The following is a 19,092-nucleotide window of genomic DNA, read 5'->3' on the forward strand; positions in this document are numbered from 1 at the left end:
CATATACGTTTAGAAAGTGCTATTCTCGATGAAATACGGAAAATCATTTGCAATCTCAGATGCAACTCACAAAGAGAAACTACCAATCAACACTAAAAGCTTGCAGTCTGGAATTATGATGTCAATAAGCCCTATCTTTTGCAGGAGTAGAATCAAAGATGTACAATGTGACTAGAGTTTACAGAGAATTCTATAGATGCTGGTCGAAGTTTTGGAGAAGTGTGTCACCAAAAGTTTGATGATACATGGCTGCTCTATTTCTCTCTGACATCTGAGTTGGGAGAGGCTGAATACAGTCCAGAACACTTGCCTGGATGAAGTTGTGGAATGGATGAAGGCTAATAAACTGAGCTTCAATCTTGGGAAGAGGGAAACACTTTGGGTAGGTGGTTCCTCAGGATATTGGACACTTGCCTTTTCTGGATTGGGTTGCTGTGCCGCAGAAAGAAAAGGTTTTATGGGGTGCTCCTGGATCCATCTTTGTGTCAACTACAACCATTCTTGGTCAGGGATAGCTTAACTGCAGCAATTGGTAACTCAGGACTTGATTACTGGAGTACACTGCATGTGGGATTATCCTTGTGCCTGGTCCAAAAGCTCCAGCTGGTGCAAAATTCTGTGGCTAGACTTTTGATGGGGACAGACTAACTTCAGCACATAATACTGGTGCTTAAAAGCTTGCGCTGGCTGCTCATATATTACTGGGTCAGGTTCAAGGTTGATGTATTTACAAGTCCCTTAGCAATGTTTCCTGCTTGGCAGGGGGTTGGACTCGATGGCCCTTGTGGTCTCTTCCAACTCTATGATTCTATGAACTTTGGTCCATGATATCTTAAAGACCACCAGATTCCTTTTATCCCAGCCCAATCACAGAGCATATCTTGTAAGTACTGTTTCATTGAGTGTTGCTGTCCCAAGCCTGTGTTGTGTTTTCTTCTTTTGGTTTCTATGATGAATTTTAATTGCTCTTATTCATCCTAATTTTATGTACGCTGCTTAGAAATTCTGACAATGAAGCAGTATACAAACACATGAAATAAATAAAATAGAGAAGCATGTATTTGAAGGATCAATTAATTTAAATAATTTTTAAGAGACAGATGGCTTGATTCTAAAGTTACTGTGTCATACTAGAATGATAAAAAAAACCCTGGATTCAAATCCCACTCATTCTGGATAACACCTGGGGGTGGATTTGGACCTGTCACTCTTTTAGCCTTAACCAACCTCACAAGGTTCTTTTGATCCTGTAATGAAGGAGGAAGGGTGGAATAATAATAATAAAAACATGATCATTGATGCTTGTTATCCTGAAATGACCTCATGTCGCCTCTACTTTGGCGTCGCGCGGAGTCCCCATATATAGCAAGGGAGCAACTACCAACCTCCATAGAAGAGAGCGAGCAGATGACAAAGGGGCTTCAGACCAAGAGGAGCCCACACCGCAACACCCTTCTCCCAATTTTTGCCACAAAACCCTGCTTTCCCACAGCCTGGCTGAGCTTGAAGCTCGGCCGACTCTTCCTTCCCCTTCAGCCCTCCCTTTTTCCTCCGGGCAGAAAGGCGTCTTGCAATGGCAGCTGGGCGTCGCTAGGTGTCAGGGTTGTGCCTCAGGAAGGGGTTAACGCGGCGTCGGCCCTTAGGTTTAGGATTGGCGAAGTCGCCTGCCTGTCAAGGCGGGAGGAGGCGGGACGCCGCCGCTCGGGGCCGGGGTCGCGAAGGGAGTTGGGAGCGACCATTTGGGCTGTGCATGCGGGGCAGGGCTGCCGTCCTTCGCTCGGCCCTTCCGGTGCCCCGCGGGGTGCGCAGCTCCCGCGCGCCCTCTCTTCCTGTCCCCGCTTTGCAGGCTCTTCCATGGAGACCGCCGCCCCCGCTCCCCCCGGCCCCGCGACGGCGGCGGCGGCGGCCCCCTTCCCTCCGCTCTTCCCCCCGGGGCTGCACGGCATCTACGGCGAGTGCCGGCGCCTGTACCCGGAGCAGCCCAACCCGCTGCAGGTCACCGCCATCATCAAGTACTGGTGAGTAGAGGGGGAGGAAGGAGCCGCTGTGGGGGGCGAGGGGCTCCCAGGGTGGGAAGGAGGGAGGCCTTGGGGGTCCCTGAAGGAGCTTCAGGGCCTGGGGCAGTTTCTCTGGGAAAGGCTGCTGCTTGTATGCTGTGGGGTCGGCATTGGCTGTGGGGGATGAGGGGCAGCGGGTGGGCGAAGAAGCCCCGGGAGGTATCTAGGCTCCCTGAAACGGCGGGGGGGGGGCGGTATCTAAGGCAGGACTTGGCGACGGAGGTCGAGTGGGTTGGGGGGGGGAGGGTCCCTGGGAAGGCCGGGAGGGGCTTTGTGGTGGGAGAGTTTGGGGTTTCCCGGGTGCCCCGGGCCTTTTCGCCTCGGAGGTGCCTGCTTTTAGTTCGGGGAGTTGGTAGGTGAGGGGCTGAGGCGGGAGGAGGTAGGTAGGTGAGCAGCAGCTCGGAGGTGGAGGGAGGGCGGCATCTTTCTGAGCTAGGAGCTGGGAGTCAGCCTCTTGGCCAGAGTCCTCGACCCTCACAGGATGTGCAGATTTAGGCCTCAGTTGGAATAGGGAGTTTTAAGAGGGGGCCGTGATCTTTGCAGAGCTTCCTTCATTGATCTGGGCACAGTGCTGTGAAGAGGTTGAGGCGGCGTTGATATGAGAAGTGGGTTTTGCTAGGGAGCAGGCCGGTGAAACCTTGACCTGTGTGTGAGGTGGGTTGATAGAGCAGCCATTCTTAAACTTTGGTATAAGTAGTCCCCTTATCAAGGATGGTGAAATACCTCTCCACCATGAGTAATACACTAGCTAGAGGACTTAGCTGAAGGTACTTTCCTTTTATTGAGGTAGAATAAAGTACTGAGTGGTGTTCCACTTGCTGCTTGCAAGTTTTGCAAAAGTGGGTGCATAGACTTAAGGAAGCCTCTCTATAGTGCACTTGTTATTAAAACTGCTTTATGGCATTCTTGTGCAATACTTTTTGCAGAAGTGTGTTCTTTTCCCTCTGTTTTTATTTTTTCTCTCTACCTTCCTTCATCTTTCCTTCTCTCTAATTTTGTGTGCCTCTATAGTTAAATATATGCACGTGCTCTCTTTGATCCTCAGACAGGCAAAGACTTATTGTGCGTGCCCTGAATGATTGCATGCAACTGTTTACACAAGGACTCTGTACAATTTACATGAATTGCTTCACCTGTGGTGATACTTAATGTGTACATGTTCATTTGTTAGTGTGGCCCAATGCTGCATGTCCATCTCCTGTGCACATCTCTTATATACATCTCTTATACACTTACATGCTATGTCTTTAAAGCACATTCAAAGCACATTTCTCTCATGGAATTCTGGGCACAGTAGTTAAGGGTTGCTGGGATTATTGGTTGTAGTTTGAATGTCCCAGCTGGAGCTGTCTGTTCTCCGTTTTGTCGTTATTGCGATTCTAGGCTTTGTTGAGTCAAAAATATGGTATTGGGAGAACATGCATCTATACTCTTTATAATGGGAGGACCTATTCGCAAATATAAGTGATACCCATCATACCCATATTCAGGACAGGAAACCTAGTTAGACAGTAGTTAGCTTAAACTGGTTTAATATAGTAATGTGTGCATTACCTTTCCCAATAAAATTATCTGGCTATTTATGTTTAGTGATGCCAGAATATTTTGTGTGATGTTGTCTTTAACTACTTTCTATGAATCTTGCTAATTCTTACTGGATGCAGTTTTACCGCAGGCTGTTGGCATCTGATGTAGCAATGAGTTCCATAGATTGGGTGTGACAAATCTGTTGAAATTTTCAATAAGCTAAAAAATAATAATAATTCTGCATAGGCATATATAGGATTTCACTGTGTTTCCACAAAATAAAATGCAAACTAGGGACTGCAATAATCTTATGTTGGTGAGAGTCAGGATAATTCTGCTTGTAGCAGAGCCATATGTAGATTAAAAAACAAACTCCACCTATTTCAAGTAGTGTTGCCTTAGCTACTTTGATTTGGAGTGGTATTTTTATCTCCTTCAGTAACCCTACATAGCTCAGAGCTGCTCTTCCTCAATGAGAAATAGCAAGCACTAGGAGGTAGTCTGAAATGTCTGTTTGCCAAAGAGTAGTTGTGAGACAAGCATTTGACCCAGACAATGCTTTCAAAACTTATTTGGAATGCTCATCTTCTTTAGCCTCCCAATGGCACATCTCTTTGGATGCTTGCACAGAGCTATTTGGTTATTTGGTGTGTCTGAGAAGCTCTTCTGTAAAGTTGTCTCTCCTCTTCATAACCACTTTCTTTGCCTATATAGAAATTGAAAATGCTGAAATAGCTGGTGTCATGGGCATGCTGTATGCCCTCTGCCCCATCATCCAGTTGGAAATTAGCTTATGCTTTGGTTTGGGGTGGGAGTTGTAGCTTTGTCTCACACTGCAAGCATTGAAGTTGCTTTGGCTATTCTTTCTCGACGTGCATCTTTAAAGAAATAAGTTTCAAAAAGGAATGAAGCCTGCAGGTTGTATTTTTCTTCTTGTGTCACTTCACTTGTTGGAAAATTCCTATGCAGAAAGCACTTTCAGTTGATGTATGTCTGCTGAGAAGCCATAATTTGCTTGCTGCTCCCAATCATGTCTACAGAGGATGGGAACTGATAATAGAATTGTGTGGGATTAGAAGGGACTCCAAGGGTAATCTACCGGTAGTTCAACCCCCTTCATTGCAGGAATCTCAACTAAATGGATGGATGGGGAAACTCTGTATGCCAGCCATTAACTGTAACTATCTAGATCAGGGTGGCCCAGCTTTTAATGCCAAGTAAGCCACAAGAGTACTTTGACACAGAGCCCGCAGGCTGCACACTGCCTTGTCATGCACCAGTGGGGGAGGGGGAGGGAAGTGAAGCCAAAATTTGAGGGGACACCCCCACCAAGCTCTCATGCTGCCTTCCCAAATGCTAAGTTGAGGAGGAGGCATGAGCCTCTGGTAGGGTCCTAGAGCCCTCACACCTCCGTCCCAAAGCAAAGTGCCTCACTTACCCGGCTTTGGGAAGGCAGCACAAGGGCTGTGTGTGTGTGTGTGTGTGTGTGTGTGTGTGTGTGTGTGTGTCAAATGCATACAGCCATCAGGCCACAGATTGTACCACCTTGCTCTAGAGTAGGGGTTCTCAACTTGTGGGTACCCAGATGTTGTTGGACTACAACTCCCATCATCCCTAGCTAGCAAGGGATGATGGGAGTTGTAGTCCAACAACATCTGGGGACCCACAGGTTGAGAATCACTGCTCTAGATGAAGGTCACATATGAAGCATCTTTATAGCTCAGTCAGTAGAGCATGAGACTCTTAATCTCAGGGTTGTGGGTTTGAGCCCCATATTGGGTGAAAGACTCGTGCATTGCAGTGGTTGGGGTTGATGACGCTCATGGTCCCTTCTAACTTTACAATTCTGTGATGTTCAGATGGGATGCTAACGCCCAGAACACAGGGATAGTGTTTAGGCGATCTCTGTGTTAGGCTCATTTATCTTTTACAAAGAAGCTCATGAAACAAGTCATCATTTGAGCCATAGTCCATGCCTGAATTTGTCAAATATTGGGAAACCTTTTAAAAAAGAACTGGAGAAGAAATTTGAATGACTCATTTGGTGGTCATGAAGAACCGTGCATCTATGTCCACTCACACATACTGTAAACATGCTGCCTGTGGACTCCTAAGGTTATCAGTTACTTAAAGGGAGAAAGAACTAAAAGAATATGTGGCACCTTAAAAGCTAAGATTTCAATCCTGACAATACCTACTCAGAAGTAAGTCCTGTTGTATTCAGAGGGACTTATCACAGGTAATTGGGGTTAGGATTGTAACCTAACACATTTTATTATGGCACCAGTTTTCATGGACTATAGTTTGCCTATTTTCCCTTCCTCTGTGACAATTGAGGCAGCTAAATGATAAGCCAGGCAAGGTAACTGCTGCCTCTATGCTTTATTCGTCTGGCTGGTCCATCTGGGAACAGTTACCTATCTCAGTTCCTTATAGCCAAACTTGCAGGTCTTACCTGATCCATGTGTAGCACTTCCCACATTTCTAGTTTAAGTACCTCTGGGCTCTTTGGGGAGGTAGGGTGGGATATAATATGCATGTATAAATAGATAGATAGATAGATAGATAGATAGATAGATAGATAGATAGATTCTTTATTGTCATTACACTAGTGCAACATTGCACAAGTGCAACGAAATTGGATGCCATCCCTTAAAAACAGTAAAAGCAAAACAACAACAACAACCAAACAAACCACCTTCCAACCACACCCACACCCACCCCCAAAAACTCACTATCGAGTTACAGCATTCAAAAAGGCCACAGCTCTTGGATAGAAACTGTTTTTCAGTCTATTTGTCCTTGACTTGATGTTTCTATACCTCCTGCCAGAAGGCAGTAGTGCAAACAGACTGTATCCCGGGTGAGATGGATCCTGCAGGATGTTGTTTGCTTTCCTAAGGCAACGGGAACCGTACAGTTCTTCCAAAGGTGGGAGAGGGTGACCAATAATCCTTTGGGCTGTGGTTATGACCTTCTGGAGCACCTTCCTCTCTCTAGCTGTACAACTGGAGAACCAAGCACAAATACAGTATGTGAGTATGCTCTCTATGGAGCCTCGGTAGAAGGACACCAGCAGTCTCTCACTCAGATTGTTCTTTTTTAAAAGTCTGAGGAAATAAATTCTCTGCTGGGCCTTCTTCACCAGAGCAGTGGTATTTGCGCTCCAAGTCATGCCCTGATCCATAGTCACTCCCAAAAACCTGAATTCCGCCACCCTCTCCACCCGTTCCCCGTTGATATACAAGGGCTGAATGTCCGCCTTTTTTTCCCTGTAATCCACCACCAATTCCTTGGTCTTAGCCGTATTAAGAGCCAGATTGTTCTCTCCACACCAAACACAGAGCCGCTCCACCTCGTCCCGATAGGCGGACTCATCCCCTCCTGAAATGAGCCCCACCACCGTAGTATCATCAGCAAACTTGATGATTTTGTTGCTGGAGTAGATGGCTGTACAGTCATACGTATAGAGAGCATAGAGCAGGGGACTCAACACGCAACCCTGTGGTGAGCCGGTGTTAAGGCTAAGGGCTGTGGACACATGTGACCCTACTCTAACCCTCTGAGAACGTTCTGACAAAAAATCCAAAACCCAGAGACAGGTGGAGTTGGGGAGTCCAATCGTCTCTAGCTTGGACACCAGTCTATGGGGGAGGATAGTGTTAAAAGCAGAGCTAAAATCCACAAACAGCAGCCTCACATAATTCCCCGGCTGCTCCAGATGGGACAGAGCAGCATGGGTGTCGCAGCAAAACATAGCATGCTGTGATATTGGGGGCCTGCAGCCCTTGCTGGTAGAGAAGATGGTGACAGTCTACCTCACATGCTGCCCCTGCTTCTGCATGCAAGGCAGTCTGTTCTAATGGTCTTTGTGAAGGAGGAGGGGTCTAGTCTGAGCTGGTGAACCAGCAGAAGCTGGGAAAGACTGTAGAGAGTATACTAAACATTGTATTATAGCCTTTTTCTTAGAAAGCAAAAGCAAAATGAAAATATTTTCAGGAACAGTGGCTGGTGAATGCTCAAATAACATTCCCATTACTTTAGACAGTAGAGTAGAATTATCAAATAATAATAATAATAATAATAATAATAATAATAATAATAATAATAATAATAATAATGTTTCTACCAGTTTTTGCTGTTACCAGTGGAATGAAGCAAAGCTTTATTATTTATTTAATTTATAACATTTATATACCACTTGATTTTAAAAAGTCTCACAGTGGTTTACAAAAAGATAAAACAATATAATCAAGATAAATGTACAACCATACTTAAAAACATACAAGAATTAAAATACTAAAACAAATTAAAATTACTTCAATCTATTACCAGTAATAGATGCTAGTTTCCCCTCATCTGTTCCCTTTCAAATGGAGATGCCATCTGAATATTTTATAGCATATAATCTAATACTTAAGCACTAAAGAGATTGCACTCTGCTTTTGGGTTGATTGAACAAACTGAGGACAGGTTTTCTTTTTTAAAGGGCTCTCTTCTCAGCTTTTTGTTTCTCAAAGTGGAACACAGCAATTCATGACTTAAACTTCAGTGTTTTTATGGAATAGTCTCCTAAAGTGTGTGCAAGGGTTATTTTTCATTAGTGAGAATGGTCTGATCAGCATACTCTGCTTTAGTTTCACGCTCTCAAAAACAGTGCTGATTAAGCACTTTCCCAATGTTTTTAACACATTGAAGCTACATTGTGCTGCTTGCAAATATGGCCTTTGTCCCTGAGGCTAATGTTCTTTCTTCCAAATGAATCCTTTGGTAGAGGGAGTTTAGAAGCCTCACATCCTGTGTTAACCTTTGTGACTGTTCCAAAGAGAATGCTGAACAGTTATCTTGCTTATAATTGGGATTCATGAAAAAGAAAATAGTGGTTAGGCCCAGCATGTAGCTGAAAATATTTTTTTACAGTACATAAAAAACAAAAGTAAGTGTGTTTGTGCATCAGAAATATTCTCCAAAATCCACAGTTGGGCAATACCTTTATTACAACCTACCAAAATTTCATAAAATGGTAGCAAGCCTTCTCGTTCTCCAGAACTCCTCTTCATCAAGAAAGATGTTATTCAGAAGTGGGTGGGGGCAGCAGGCCTGTGCAGAGCTTGTCTGAGGCCTGGGGTGGGAGTCTTGTTAGATAAAGTTATAAACTCAAAAAAGCAGCTAGTCTCTAGTGGGGGGGGGGGGGCAACCAGCTTAGTCCTCTGAGCCCTTGGGCAAGGGTATCCTGCTTTCCCCCCACCTTTGCATGGGCCTGGGTGGGGAGGGCTACATAACTATACCACCCAGCTTCTGCCCTAGCTAGATGAGGAATGGTGAATGCAGACAGGGATGCCAACTAGATTTCCCAGATGGTGAACTCTGTGTGGATTGAGTCCCCTGCATCCTGTCCCCACCCCCTTGCAGTAGATGCACCAATAGTCTGACGCACATTTTCTTGTAGATTTTAAGAAGGTGTTATGCCTGGCAACACTACTGATTCTAACTGCTTTTATGAGTATGAATAGTAGGGCTTCAGTGTTTAATTGTTTGATTTAAAACAGCTTAATTGATTATTATAAGATGTCCTCAATTAGGCAACTTTATTTTTAATTGCCAATTCTGCATCTTCTTAGAAACAAAGTAGCAATGCCTCTTGCTTTATTATAACTGTTGGTTTTACCTATATGTAAATGTATGTAATCAGATGGTGGTCCTAATAGCATTTTGTAGAGCTGAATATTCCACATTATTTCCTTCAGAGCAGAAAGCTTAGGTGGGAAATTATGTTATTCATTTCTGAAGTTAATTAGGGCTTGCATTATGACGTTTCTTTTTTTTTAAGTAATATTTTCTGTAGTTCTGTTTTGTGAACATTAATTGAGACAAATGACTTACTTTGGAGAAACACTTTAAATATATAGTAAGTGTTTTTTAAAAAAACTTTCTGACCTTTCTATCTTGTATTGGAAGGGACTGGCTCTTGTATACGAATTTTCATTTTTACTGCTCCTTTTGAAAAAGAAGCATTTTGTCTTGTGAGACATGCAGTATATTTTCAGACTTGCCTTTAATTTAGTAAACAAAAATACTAAAATGTTGGTAATAAAACAAAATATATGAGATGCTTTGAAGGCATGGCAACAACATAGATCTAGGAGAACAACAGCAGGGCAAAGTTCTTGCCTGTGTGCCATGAGAGTTTTTTCAGAAGGAAGTGGGTTTAATGATATTGAGTGTTGATAAATGCATTTGCTGAAAACCACCCCCATCTCTAATACTGACCTGCAGCTTACTCTTGTCCTTTTTTTCAAATAGGTTAGGTGGACCTGATCCTCTGGACTACGTCAGTATGTACAGGAATTTGGGGAGTCCATCCCAGAATGTTCCTGAGCACTGGCACTATGTAAGCTTTGGATTGAGTGACTTGTATGGTGATAACAGAGTACATGAGTAAGTTATTAATAATTCCCATTTTCTGTGGATTGTGGCTTTCTGTAGTAGACAGAAATGTGATAGAAGCAGCATGCATGCACACATACAAAAAGTAGGTTTATGTGACAAAGATAGAATGGGGCTGTTTTTATTTTATTTGTTCAGGGTTTAAGAGAAAATCTCCCACTGTAGGTGTTAATTTAGCATAGGAAGGATTATAATATTGCCAATTACTGCTATTGTGAATAGTCACTTTGCTTACTTTTCCATGGAAATGTTAAAGTTCCTGTAACACTTTATGGTCTTTGGCATTGCTGTTTACAATTCTCCCATTTATACCTCTATGTGTCTATCATGTTAGGTTCACACGTCATAAAGTAGTATACAGTCCGTGAGCACCAAAGGCATGCTTTTGTTTTTTGCATTGCAACAGACTGTCAGAGCTGCCCTTCTCAAGTTCATACTGTGTGTAATTGTTAAAACATGGCAGAACAACATGCAGATAGTTTCTGGGTGAAGATGTACGTTAGTTTTTACTAAGAAATACTTGTCTGTTCTTGCTTTTTCCCCATTTACAGAATGAGCATAAATTGATCCTGTGCTGTTTCAGGGTGAATTATGTGTGTATAAAAGTATTCCATGACTTGTATTTTAAATGTAAACATGTGTTTCCCCTATTTAATACTTTTAAAACAGCAGCTACAGCCATTTAAGGACAACTTTTCTAAAGCGTACACATACTAACATTTACAACTAGTTGCCCTGCCCCTGTCCCCTGTGTTGCTAGTGAGACCCAGTCCTGAAGACTTCCTCTATTTTCTGCAGCATAGACTGTCAGGGCAATGTTATTGGTCATACTCTGAGTAGACCCATTAAAATCAGTTCACTTAGCGTGCCTGTGGTGCTCATGGACTGTATACTACTTTATGAAGTGTGAACCTAACATGAAATAAGTACATTGATTTTAGCGGGTCTGTTTTGAATACAACTTAAATTGGTCTGCACTGAATATGGGTTGGTTACATACAACCTTTTAAAACTGTAGCTTCATATCTGTTAACATTTTATTTAAATATGTAGTTGGTTAGGATATAGTGTACTATGTTTCATTTTGGCCCTGTGACAATAGGGGATTCAGATGAATGGGTGCTGGGCTAACATGTCACACTGACATATTCCACACTGACAGAAAACTGTCAGAGAGGCCTGGTTATAGCAATCAGTACAGTGGTGGCACAAGTTATTTGATCTGGAGTAAACTGCATTTCAGCCCATCCAGCACCCTGCAAGCCTCTAGGACACAGCCCCACAGGCATCTGGTTGGCTGTTGTAAGAACAGGATGCTGGACTCCATAGGCCATTGGCCTGATCCAGCAGGCTCTGAGGTAATGCCTCTTCCCATATGGCACTAACTAGGCTTCAAGGTGGACGCGGATGGTGCTGTGGGTTAAACCACAGAGCCTAGGACTTGCCGATCAGAAGGTCGGCGGTTCAAATCCCTGCGACAGGGTGAGGTCCCGTTGCTTGGTCCCTGCTCCTGCCAACCTAGCAGTTCGAAAGCACGTCAAAGTGCAAGTAGATAAATAGGTACCGCTCTGGCGGGAAGGTAAACAGCGTTTCTGTGTGCTGCTCTGGTTTGCCAGAAGCAGCTTAGTCATGCTGGCCACATGACCTGGAAGCTGTACGCCAGCTCCCTTGGCCTATAGAGCGAGATGAGTGCGCAACCCCAGAGTCGGTCACGACTGGACCTAATGGTCAGGGGTCCCTTTACCTTAGGCTTCGAGGTAATCACAGAATCATAGAGTTGGAAGGGGAGCCTGATTCAACTAAAGTACCTATGACAGAGGGCCATCCAACCTCTGCTTAAAAACCTCCAACAAAGGTGAATCCATCACTTTCCAAGGGAGTCTGTTCCACTGTTCAATAGCTCTTACCATTAGAAAGTTCTTCCTGATGTTAAGTCTGAATCTCCTTTTTGTAACTTGAAGCCACTGGTTTAGGTTGGTAATACTTTCAGTTAATTCGTTACCCTGTTGCTAGCAACATAATGCCATTAGAATCAGCTCCTTGATGCTAAGTTTATTTGGAAAGGAAAGGACCATGCCCGCTAATCAGGGCAACACAGGCCCACAGTACTGTATTTTGAAATAAGAATGTCTAGCTTGAATTGGGGCCACTATTAATAATGGAATTGCAAACAGATGTAGCAAGTGAGGTGTGAATGTTAACTTTAATTTTATATTTTAATGATCCTGCAAAGGCTGAAATGTGGCCCACCCATGCCTCCTTGTTGACAGACTTACTTCTAGTTAGAAGGGTGTGGTTTTCATATTCTGCTTAAATACTGGTTGTTTAAATCTAAATAAATAAATTTATTTAAAAGCACTGTAGTGACATGAATTATTCCTGATTTTTAGATGTCATTTTCATTCAAAAATACTAGGCAAAAGAACTTTATGTTGTAATGGCAAACATGACACCAGCTTTAAACGTCAACATCTTCAGTCAGTACATTTGTCAGGATGGAGTTTGCAACTGTGGAATTAATATTGTTTAAATTGGATTCTTAAGTATATCAGGAAGAGGCAATATCTTTAGTTCTGATTCAGTTTAGGACTAAGGACAACTAACTAGCCCTTTTTGGTGTAGGATACCCGGAATACCCCTTTATCTTATTTTATTCTTTTATTTCATAAATTTTATACGCTGCTTGATTGGAAAAGAAAAGAAAAGAAAAGACCCACCCCTTGTGGTTTACAAAAAGATAAAACAAGAAAATCAAGAAAATATTACAACTCTACTTGTTGTCCAAACTATTTTACCCGTAGTAATTTACTTTTCTTTGAAAAGGAAGAAATTGAATGTCCCCATTTCATACACATTTGCTTAGGGCAATTTTATAAATCTTGAAACATTCAGCCACACACCTCAAATAGTATCCTGCCTCCCTCATTCACAGCATCAAGGCACTTTTTCATACTTCCTGTTCTCTGTTGGTGGTAGACCTCCCTTGAAGCCGTGGCCACCTTGTGGAATTTATTTTCTTGTGTGTGTTTGGCTTTAAAATGTCATTTGTTTAAGGTAGTTAATGTAAAAGACGGGCCACCTACAGAGAGGCTGCCTTGCACTGCTTAAACTCACACACAATCCCTGGAACTAAAACACATCCTTATTGTTAAATATTTTAGAGTTCAAGATTTTTTTAAAAACTGTGGAGGGAGACTTGTTTTATGTTTACAGCACAGTAGTTGAACTTACAAGGAAGGCTGCTTTTAATAAAAGGAATGTAACCAAGTTTGGCTCGGGGCAAAGCCGGTCTGCAGCATATCTTGCATGCTCTTCCTTGGAGAATAACCCTCTTTCCTTTCTAGTGTAAAATAGTTTCCCAGTGTACTGTGATAGTAGTTGTGCTGTGGGGGGCAGGGAGGACTGGCTGTTCAAGAACAGTAAAGCTAACAAATGTCCGAGTGCATTTTCTTTTCTTTTAAGACATTAGCATGTTGGCACTTTTGTTAACTCCTGACTTGCACATTCTAGGTTAGAACTGAGAATCCCAATTCCCCTTTCACTGAGTTCTTCAAGGTCTTTGGGAGATTTGGCTGATGTGTGTGACCTGTGCTCTCACAAGCTAGTCCCCATTGCATCATTCCTCCTAACTATTTCTATCCTGCATTGGGTGAATCCGAGCTGGCTCCTGCTTGTTTTCTACATTGTTCAATATTCCGAGCCTCCAAAACTGCTAATTACCTGTTTTCTGATTAATTTGTGCCTGTTCATGGGCTCTGTAGGAATGGGAAAAATCCTGTTCCTTCTTGCAACAGGTCACTGAACTGACTAATTATAGCATTCTCTGTGAGGCTTAGGAAGGCAACATTACCAGATCTCTCTCTGTCTCCTTTGGCAAAGAACAGACATCAGCCAGATGAACTAAATGGAACTAATTGTTTTTATATATGTGAGTTACATACATTCCATAAAAACAATTCCAGTGTGTTTTGTATATTGTGTAATGTAAGACTAATTGAAAAAATATTAGAGATACTTATTAGTTTGGATACTGAAAAGTTGAATACTGTCTGATCTTGAACATAGTCCCCCAGGAATTGTAGTAAATGTGATATTGCACCAGTGTGTGATAGGTCACAGGAGCAAGAGTTTTGCAAGGAAAATTATTCTTGCTTATTATAAACTGAAAAGCAAACTTAATCCTACAGCAATTACACATGCTGTCTTCAGAGTCCTGATCTGTTAAGCCTTTCTGAGGAGTTGCTAACAATATGGACTAGATGACCCTCAGGGTCCCTTCCAACTCTGCAACTTATCTTCAGGTTGCCACAGGTATGGAGAGAGGGGTTTAACTCTTTCCTCCTCTTCCTTAGGAATTTTCATCTCCAAACATGTTAGTTGCATTTGGAATAAATTTCACATTGGCACTAGTGACTGCATTTGCATGTCATACAAAGCTGCAGAAGGCAAACTTTGCATGAGCTGATCTTGGTCACTTCACTCCTCTCCACTTGTGCTTGGGAGAAACAAACAGCAACCTCCTGGCTTAGCATTGCTTCAAAACCAGGGATCAGCATAAGCAAACCAGCGTTGGCTTACCAATTGTGATTTGTTTGAGTAAAATAAACCATGCTAACTATTTTGCACATCACACTAAGCCCAGGTATCATGGTTTGTTTCTCCCCATTTTGAGCAGGGGTGAACAAAGAAGCACTGTTGGCTTCTTCATGGTACATGTGAATGTGTCCTGTGCTTACATGTCTGGCACTGCTTCCCTCATTGACTTAAGCACAATGAAAGTAAGCAGGGAACATGCTTTTTTCAGAATGATGAGCAGAGTTGTCCCTGCCTCTTTTGCATTATATTTCTGGTTAGGGACTTGCCCTTTAAAAAAATGAAATAAAAACCAAAGGTAGGAATCCAGGCCATCTAACATGGTTGAAGTGGACACCAGGTGATATAGTTCAAACTCAGTTAAAACCTGGCCAACTGAACAGTTAAGGCTCTTCCCCCTGTTAACCTTAACCAGTTCAAAATCATTCTTCCCAAGTTTCTCTTTCACCTATATGGTTATCTGCATTTCTCACCCATAAATGAAAAAAACAGTTTGATAGGAGGGGTGGTCATGAAACTAGAAAAGGACCAGTGAAGAAAGAGTTGAGCAGTCTTTCCTCTTCTTCCCTGCTTGCCCTCCCCCCCCCCCTTTGGGCAGCATGGGGCATGCAGCTTTAGATTAAAATAAACAGCGCCAAGAGAAAAATCTCATGTAATACGTAGTTTGAGTCCAAGAGAGCAAAAATAGTGCAAAGTAAATGTCTAAAGTTATTGGTTTCATGTAATTTGGCAGTGTGACAAGTCTAGCTTAATTTTCAGTTTTCATGTTCTAGCAGCATATTGTGGTATTGGGACACACTAGCATGCAAAGTACTGCAGACGTTACTAGCTGAATTGGGATTGGCTAATTGAAAAGGCTCCTGGCCTATTTTAATGCCTTCAGTGGTGTATATGTTGGCACTGTGTTAGCTTCTGAAAACAAAGTTCAGATTACACTGAAAATTGGCCTGAAGTGCTGTTTGTACTTTGCTCATTGGAATGGTGGCATAGTTACACATAAACAGTTACGTCCCCCCAACCCCCCGCCAGTGGTCATCTTCATAAATATGTTTACATGTAAGTACTCCTTGCTTTAAAGTAAATATGCGATATACTTTCCCCCCTGTCCAGTGAGAAAGAGTTACCTCATATCTTTCTTTCAATAATGTAGTTCTTTTACACTGGAATGTGGGGGAAATTACCTACTAAAGTGAGAATGTATACATTTTGGCAAAGAGCTTTAACTTTGAATTAGAAAGCCTGAATCTTGGGGGGCCTGTTAATGGAAAGAGAGAGATCAAAAATTTGTAGAGATCAAAATTTGTGTTTTAAAAACAGATAGACACTTAGAGGAATGTCTCCATACTCACCCACTTTTAGTTTCATTATCTATTTATGTCTAGTTATAGTGAACTAGAATCATGTGTTTTATAATACAAGGAGTAGTTGTGAACCCCCTAGATGCTGGAATGTGGGGGTGCATATAGTAAGGCGTTAAAAATATGTGGATGTTTAGATTGAAATAGGAACACATTTACCTTTCTGCCAAGGACTCAGATGTGCTGATGTGATTTCTACTGGCCAAGTTTGAAATAAAAACGTAAGACGTGAAAGTGCTATCATTTTAGCAGTAGTGAGTATAACTATAATGGAGAAGTTCAGCTTATTCCACCCATACATGTCTTTGCTGATTGCCTTCCATAGTTAGTTGCATATATATATATATATTATTTCTAAAACTATCTGACATTCTTACAAAAAAATTCAGATAACAATTCACAAATACAAAATAGAAGGCTATGTTCTGAAATACAGGTGTCACACGACACTGAATAATCAGATTTCTTAATTTACAAAGATTGTGGTTAATTGCTATCTCTCCCCCCCCCCCCCATATTTAATTGAAACAGTATTGCAGTCAGGGGATCATTCTGGGTATAAAGTTGTATGGCTTCCACCTAATTATAAAGACAGGTGTCCCCCCACTTACGCGCAACTGCATATACGCGTGGTGCCAGGAAACCATCAAATTATTCAATTCATACCCGGAAATGGCAGGAGAGAGCTGGAGAGTGCTCATGGCTTGTGAGGAGACCACCCCACCCCCCAGAGCCCGAAGTGGACACCAGTGAGGGCAAAGGAAACCCTGAAGAGATTGGAGGTGCAGTGGGGCTTTGTTTATGTTGCTCTGCCTCCCCACCTAACAGCTGATGTGTCAGTCCCAGAGCCTCCTGATAGTCCAGGGGTCAGCAAACTTTTTCAGTAGGGGGCTGGTCCACTGTCCTTCAGACCTTGTGGGAGGCCGGACTATATTTTTTTTGGGGGGGGGGAATGAATTCCTATGCTCCACAAATAACTCAGAGATGCATTTTAAATAAAAGGACACATTCTACTCATGTAAAAACATGCTGATTCCCAGACCGTCCGTGGGCCAGATTTAGAAGGTGATTGGGCCGGATTTGCCCCCTGGGCCTTAGGTTGCCTATCCGTGTGCTAGTCCCATAACTTCAGTTCTAGTTGTGGATATTTTTACATACAGTATTTTTGGTTCATATTGGAGAGAGAGCATCAGAGAGGACGTTAAAATGGTGTTTAGAGGGTGCTCCCCACTTTATTCAATTTCACTTATGCACATGTAGGCCTGGAACGTAACCCCCGCATAGGTGGGGAGTTACCTTTAAATCAGATGTCTAGCATCTTTCTCGCAGACTTCTGTAGTTGGTCGGTTTAGTCATTACAGCATCCTTACACATTTTATTAATAGCATTTATTCACTGGTATTCCCAGTTGTTTCCAATGCTTTGTATATAACATTTGAGCAGCTTATGCTATATAACCAGCCAGTTCTAAATGCTCCCTTTTAATTCTATCTTTTTTATAGGTTAATTAATAGAAATAATAATAGATGTATACTTGTAGAGTGTCGCAGTTTATTTTCTGTATCATGGTAGTTGGCAAAGCCTGGAATGCAGGGCAAACATGTTTGGTAAATATAAACAGAATAGGAAATACAAATGTGTGTGAGAGAAAAGTAGATGATCCATCCATACAATTCCATTCCTTGACTTGATTTTCATGATAATATTTTAAAATAATAAATAAGATAATAAATAAGAAAAGAAGTTGGGGAAGGCATTATAGCTTAGATCTTGGTAGGATCTGGGATAATTAAATCTTGGTCCTGAACAGATTTTGATGTCATTTTCTGAGACATATTTGGGGGTTCTTTCTAATGTTTTCCCTTACACCAGGAATGAAGGACATAGTGGCATCATAATTTCATCTGCTTATGATGCTTTATTGTTGTGAAACCTTTTGTCATTAACTTCATCCAGGTTTACTGGATCAGACGGACCAAGTGGTTTTGGATTTGAACTGACATTTCGACTTAAGCGTGAAACCGGGGAATCTGCACCACCGACATGGCCAGCAGAGTTGATGCAAGGCTTAGCCAGATACGTCTTCCAATCAGGTACTATTTATGTGGCTTGTTTTATGTCAAAAGGTTGGTGATATTTGAGTTTGTTCTTTTGTTTTTGTAGTATGCCTTTTATGAGGCACTCAGCTTTTATTCTGTTTACTTACAACTAATATGGTTGTGAATTTTTGCATGACAGATCAAACAAATTCAAATATTTATTTTGCTGGAAGTAAAATGAATAGAGTGAGATGCTGCCATTTATATATTTGAGCCTTTTGAGACTGTTTCATGATTTGTGGATAACAAATGCGGCATCCAAATATGATTATTCTTAATTCCTTTGATGCAGACTTCAGTAGTCTATGTCCAATTACCTTCATAATATTGGCTTTGATCTCTCTTCATTTCATCCTTTTTATATGGATTGGTCCATAGAGAACTTTAGAATATCAGATATAAATATACAGATCAGCTTAAATCTTTAAATAACCGTGGTTGTTTTAATATATACAAATGTCATAAAAGGAATATTATTACAGGCTGATTAAAATGCTAAAAATTACAAGCAAATATTTTGGTGCAAATATGAAATGTATTTTTGCTAGACATAAAATTACTGGAATAAAAACTGGGTTAATTTGATCTTGTGCTTTTTTGAAAAATTGAGCTTTTTTGTTGTTGAAATAATAAGCTAATCAGTCTATCTGTCTCATGAAGCTGTTTAATTTCACGATATATGCCATATCCCGGATAATCAATATCACAGTGTCTGTAGAGCTTATCCATTTTGGGCAAATCATTTTTGCTGCTGTCCATTAAATGAACTGTCATTTCTCAGGCCTTAAGGTATGCAAATATTATTATCTCAGCATCTCTTAGGAGATCATAACTCAGTATGCTTGTTATTTCTTTTAACACATTTCCAAAAGGGCCTACTCATTAGACATACTCATATTATATGAATAGGTGTGTGTAGCACATTTCTTTGGGGTGTGTAGCCAGGAATTTTTCTCTGTTTATTTCAACAAAGGAAGAAACGGAATAATGGGTAAAAGAAAATAGCAAAGA

At 41.7% G+C, this 19,092-nt stretch overlaps 1 protein-coding gene across 4 annotated transcripts in view; it reads left to right on the forward strand.

Annotated features, from left to right (window-relative positions):
• Positions 1-1,699: 1,699 nt before the first annotated feature.
• Positions 1,700-19,092, forward strand: part of SUFU (SUFU negative regulator of hedgehog signaling) — a 71,150-nt gene continuing 53,757 nt past the window's right edge. For 2 of the 4 annotated variants that reach the window (XM_081191994.1, XM_081191995.1), the window contains exons 1-3: positions 1,702-2,018; positions 9,888-10,022; positions 17,939-18,075. In XM_081191994.1, the coding sequence (XP_081048120.1) occupies positions 1,855-2,018; positions 9,888-10,022; positions 17,939-18,075 (436 nt within the window). In that variant the 5' untranslated portion in view covers positions 1,702-1,854. Of the gene's footprint in view, positions 2,019-9,887; positions 10,023-17,938; positions 18,076-19,092 lie in introns of all 4 variants that reach the window. The other 2 variants (XM_081191993.1, XM_081191992.1) reach the window with 2 other exon arrangements.

The sequence above is a fragment of the Podarcis bocagei genome, assembly GCF_964188305.1.
Source record: "Podarcis bocagei genome assembly, chromosome: 4".
Classification (NCBI taxonomy): Eukaryota; Metazoa; Chordata; class Lepidosauria; order Squamata; family Lacertidae; genus Podarcis; species Podarcis bocagei.